Source organism: Lingula anatina, chromosome 1, assembly GCF_051362555.1.
Source record: "Lingula anatina isolate TDL-2025a chromosome 1, LinAna3.0, whole genome shotgun sequence".
Taxonomy (NCBI): Eukaryota; Metazoa; Brachiopoda; class Lingulata; order Lingulida; family Lingulidae; genus Lingula; species Lingula anatina.
In genome coordinates, this window is record NC_141767.1 from 7091041 (window position 1) to 7096560 (window position 5520).

At 35.3% G+C, this 5520-nt stretch overlaps 1 protein-coding gene across 2 annotated transcripts; it reads right to left on the minus strand.

The window, feature by feature from the left end:
- Positions 1 to 292: 292 nt before the first annotated feature.
- Positions 293 to 5453, minus strand: LOC106174338 (uncharacterized). Of its 2 annotated transcripts, none has more exons than XM_087002012.1 (9): positions 5265 to 5453; positions 4738 to 4879; positions 4153 to 4308; positions 3791 to 3939; positions 3140 to 3285; positions 2748 to 2955; positions 2484 to 2574; positions 1897 to 2340; positions 293 to 1564 (listed from the first exon to the last, which is right to left on the minus strand). In XM_087002012.1, the coding sequence occupies exons 1-9, from the start codon at positions 5307 to 5309 to the stop codon at positions 1278 to 1280; spliced, it is 1668 nt and encodes a 555-aa protein (XP_086858138.1). In that variant the 5' UTR covers positions 5310 to 5453; the 3' UTR covers positions 293 to 1277. The 2 variants fall into 2 exon arrangements, with proteins under 2 accessions (XP_086858138.1, XP_013411323.2); XM_013555869.3 differs by having other exon boundaries at positions 2484 to 2559; positions 5265 to 5452.
- Between the last annotated feature and the right edge of the window lie 67 nt (positions 5454 to 5520).

Below are 5520 nucleotides of genomic sequence, written 5' to 3' on the forward strand. Positions count from 1 at the left end.
CTTGGTCCCCTTCGACAAAAATCCGCCCACAACTATTTCCCTAATGTTAACCATTGTACTGGTACAGGTTGTACTTCTGCTGGTGGTTTTTACCATTAGGTGCATCAACATCCTTAACTTTTTTTGTCCCTTTCTGGCAATTAGTATTTGGTATTTTTACAGTTAAACCGACACCAAGGGATTTATGCATAAGTTTACTAAAAATAACATGACCCATATCATGTTAAATTCACTTGTTAGGGAGTTTGGAAATACATAGTTTAACTAGAAAAGCACTCCGAGAGAGCAGACCTTCGCCAAGGCAGCAATTTTATTATTATTATTGATTGATTATTGATCCGGATCACCACCAAAAATTATTCATCTGTTCCTTGGCCCACTTCTGACAGTTTCTGAAAATTTCAATAAAATCGGTCCATAACTTTTTAAGTTATGTTGATGACAGACAGACAGACAAACAAACAGGGGTGAAAACATAACCTCCTTGGCGGAGGTAATCAACGGCAGTATTAATTCTCCGGTTATAGTGTTCAAGTCGAGTTCTTACTCGTGCAATTCTCGTCCGTTTCTGGTTCTAACAATGATATCGATCTAAATCTTTTGATCTAAAGGGTCCTTGGAGGAACTTATAAAAGCCCAGGAGTCTATCTAGCTTATTGATACTGAAGCAGTGGGGTACACAACACAAAATCAGGCATGGTCCTGAAAATCGCTACATGTTAACAATGTGGCGGAGCAAGCCACAAAGCAATTTCCTAATGAAGAAAATTCTCTTTTGTAAACAGTCATTGCGTGAGCACACACAGACAAAAAATAAATGAAATAACGAATACATGACCACCAAGACCAAGGTATTCTTGACAGTGATTTTCCGCCCATCAAGTTGAATGCTACTCAAGAACAAGAGGCAGTCGGTTCAATAAAACACTGCAAAAATAACATTAAATTCAGACAACTCGGGGGAAAAGTTTGCAAAGACTGGGGGGCTCCTTTTGTTGTTAAAAAATTTGAGACAGAGACATATTCCTTCAATTGTTGTACATTTCATCAATAAAACCCTCAAAACGAAATGCAGTAATTTCATCACGCTTATTATTATTATAAAAGGCTTACATTACTTCAGAAGTCTCAATGCCCACAGTTAATCAACATGGAAACACACTACCACTCTGCTTCCAAGAGTCCGTACTGTTGAACAAGACACAATCGTTTTTATAATGCTGTAACGTTATACAATAGCTTTATACTGTAACATTAATATAGTTATCGTGAATGTTTTAATACACCACAGAAAATCCCCGAGTTTGCATTTGAACACAACTGTCTGCATGTTCTTCAATTTCCAGCACTGAGAACCCCGCTCCACAGATAGGGCACGACACTTTCTCCACATTTCCATTTGATGAAAAGGGCGAAGATTGTGTTTGTTGAGCTAGTGATGATTGTGACTGTGACGACTGGGAGTATTCCATCCAAGGAGGAGATTGTGACGGAGAAGAGGGGAAGCTGGATACCTCCCCGCACATGGCTGCATGGTGTTCAATTTCATCTCGACTAAAAGTATCTGAAGAAATAAACAAAACATTTAAGAGGTACAAAAACAGTCATTAACATCTAATTTCTACAAGGCTGTGCTTACAAAAAAGTACAGATTACACTTTCTTATTATAAAGAATGAAGATAAGGTAAAGACAAATTGTGAAGCAAATAAGTTTTTAATAACATTGCAAAAACGACACTTTTCAATGGAAATCTTTTAATGGAAATCTTGATATTTTGTATCTTTTGCAATTCTTTAAAAATAACTTCCATATCAAGCTCAGTATGTATATTGTTCTGTTCTCCTGGCAAGACAAAGGTCAAAGAAAAAGTTATAATGCTGTTGACCAGACTTACCTCCACATATTGGACACTCTGTAGTGTTTTGAATATTATCACTAGCAGAATCCGTATTTGTAGATTTTAAATCTACCCGTGTCTCATCTGGTACAGTTTGCACACTGTGTTTCCTGTCATAAACCAATCTCTTGGACCTTTTTCCTTTTGTACTCTGCGGTACTGTCACATTTCTCTCACTGGCACTGGATGGATAACTTGAACTGGATATGTCTGGTTTATGGTTTACTCTATGTCCTTTATGACCTGTGGTTGCAATTCTTGTTTCACCCTCAACATTCTCACTTCCACTGCTGTGTGGTGAATGAGAGGTTTCTAGAGACTTTATCTCTTTCTCGTCACAATCCATTTCAGTAATAAAAGCCTGAGCCATATCAAGAAACAGTTTCTTTTCCTCTTTACATAATTTCCTGCATTTAAGTTTCTCCATCTGATGTCTTAAATCTGAGGAATAAAAATATAAATATATAACAATAAACTGCTAGTGTTAAAACATAAATACATTTTAAAATTTATTGTTATGTGAACATACATAAATGCATGTGAGAGAGAGAGAGAGAGAAAGAGAGAGAGAGAGAGATCGTTACCTGCAAATGTAAGTGTGTCCATATCAATTACATCAAAATTGACTTCCCTCAAAAATGTTTTCACCTCATCTACAAACTTAAAAAGAAGATCCTGATATAAAAAACTGTTGTAGAAATTCATTTGTGCCAATTTCAGGAATACAAAGTTAACCAATACTACAGTACTCAGTCATTATGTGACTTCATTAATTAATACAAAAAGTTAAAGTAGTCATTTATATCTATAACATCAATCAGAGCAGGAAAAAAAAACTTGTTGCCTACTGTTAGCCTGGATTTCTTCAGCACTGGCTCTTCACTACTGTTATTTTTCATCAAAGTTGATCTTTTCACCAAATATTGAGGCAAATTTGTTGAAGCCTTAAGCACCAGCTGTGCTGTTCTAGGCAAAGCATCTCTGGGACTTGGACCGTTAGATGATGTACTGGCTATAGTAACTAGCCTATTCTTCAGGTGCTCTTCCTTCTCATCCCTAGGATCAGCAATTAAATAAAAGTATAGAGAATTTTGAGGTCAAAATGTAATATGACATTCTCCAAAGTCATAAATGCATAAATGTGATTTTGTACATATAAGTCGAGAACAAATCTACGTACATTGAAGAAACATCTTTAACTTTTCTAGCCACCCGTAATATGTCTAGTTTACCAACATACTTGGCCTCTTTGTCCCCAAAGAAATGTTTCTTTATCTGACTGGCAGACTTCCAAGCAGGGGAGGAGTTTTGGCTTGTTTTATGATCCTGTGGTGTTCTGAAGGATAAATTTCTTCCCTGTGATTTATTACAAGGTGGAGAAAAAGGCTGAAGTGAAAAATGAAAAATACACATTTAGAAAAAGTTAACAGACATGGGGCAGTTTGTTTGTTCCTTAACATAGTGGGACCAAATACTTAATTAACCAAGGATCCAGGGTCTGCTTTAGATCACATCAAATTTTAATCATAAATCTTGGAATTCTGTGGTTTATTGGAAAGAGCTCATGTCTGTTATACATTTACAGATAAACAAATAAATTATCAAATTAAGAGTTTTAATATGTATGCATAGATACTTGAATACTCAACAACACTGCACTTAAAACATTTTCTTGATCAATACTTGAACATAAGTTGGCACCAATAAAATGTTTTGTTACCTTTCTCCATACACATTATTTTGCATTCACCCTACGTTTTACACATGGTATAGTTCTGCCATATAAAGTTAATTAGGGATAAAACTTGTCTCATTAGATATTATTTGCCAAAATCTGAACATAACAAATATGTTCAATTATTTCAAATAGACCAATCAACACAATACACACCTCTTTGTTCTCATTAGTTTGTTCACTGCTGGCTGCAAGAATTCTGAGAAACATCAGTCCAAACTGAGATTCCTTCTTAAATGGTTGACTACACAAAATTCTGACCCTGTCCCACTTTTGACAAGACACATCCTTGTCAAAATGTTCGTCTGGAAAAGAATGCCAGATATAAAATTAATGGTAAACTATTGAAAATATTCTTCTAGACTAAATAAGTATCATTAAATTTACATGAGACATATGGTATAAGTATTCTAGGAGTTACTTTTTATACATCATACACTGTATTCTATTTATCAACAAACAAAAACAGTTGTCAATTTGACTTTGCCTTAACAAACACCAATAACACGTCCTCACACCTTTATTGAACATTTGTGCCTTAACCTTATTCTTGCCCAGCTTTGAGTCTGCCACAGACATGAAGATGAAGGCTGGGATCAGGGTCTGATATGGTCGGTCTTGAGGCCAAGTGGAGAGACCCACCTGAATTGACACAGTGAAGCAGCCATAACTACCTGGAAACAGTAACAAAAACTTGGTTAAATTTCACTAAACAAGTGAAGAACTAGAACTAATTGAAAGATGTTAAAGAGTGCTTATCATAAAAAATAATCAAGAAATAAATGTGGATTTCCTGGCAATAAAATGAACCTTATGAATAGCTAAATTGCATTGTTGTTCAAAGAAGATATTTCATCTGAAGAAACCAAAAATCAATGACTTTACAAATAGGAGAATGCAACAGCTGGCACAATGTCTTTAAACGAAATCTTGAAAAAATCGAATCAATCAGGCTATAATATCTTAATCATTTCAATATAAAGGTCATTAAAAAGTACTAATACCATATTCAAATGTGCATACAAGCACGGGTATAATCATGAACAGTTTTATACAGTAAATTTTTCTCCTTCCACACTGACCACATCAACAGACCTACTCACCAATGTCAATGTGTGTAATCTGTGTCAACTGTTCTAACTGAATTGTAGCCTCAATTTGTCCTTTAAGGTCACTTTGTGAACACAACCACTTCTTGTTCTGTACCTCACCGCACAGAAGATTTTCCACCGGGTGCTTTTCATCCTAATAAAACGAGCAACACATAGTATAAATTTAACCTTTCATGGAATTAAGTAGATGCCAAAAATGATTCAATAGTTAGGACGTACATACAGTACGACTTATTCTGCGACCATTAAATGTAATACCTGTGTTTCCACCAACGGATTAACAAACCGGATTAATAATGTTCGAGCATTTGATTGATGCCTTGTAAGCTGTATTAAAAATAGTGAGCAAGCATACCGATTAAGAAATTCTGAAAGATGCGGAGTTGAAGATACGGAGGTATTTGTTACACCACAGCTTTCATTTCGAGTTATACACAATATGATACTGCAAAGCACTTTAAGTGTGAATTGTTAACATGATTTAACACAGCTAAAACTTACTGGCATTTTTCTCTTACCTGAGAACTAAAAGAAACTACATATTTCATTCGCACAGGTGCCATTGCTTCCGCTTTTCCAGTTTCGCGGCAATTTTCATAATCTCGTTCCTACGATTTAAAAATCGTGCATATTTTCATGCAAGAGCATATATTTCTTTACGTTTAGTTCTGTTAATTTTGGTGGAATTATAATTGGACAATCACGCTTGCATTAAATTTCAAATTTGCGTAGAATTATGGAGCACGTAGCATCAAGAGTAAAATAGTTGCCCAC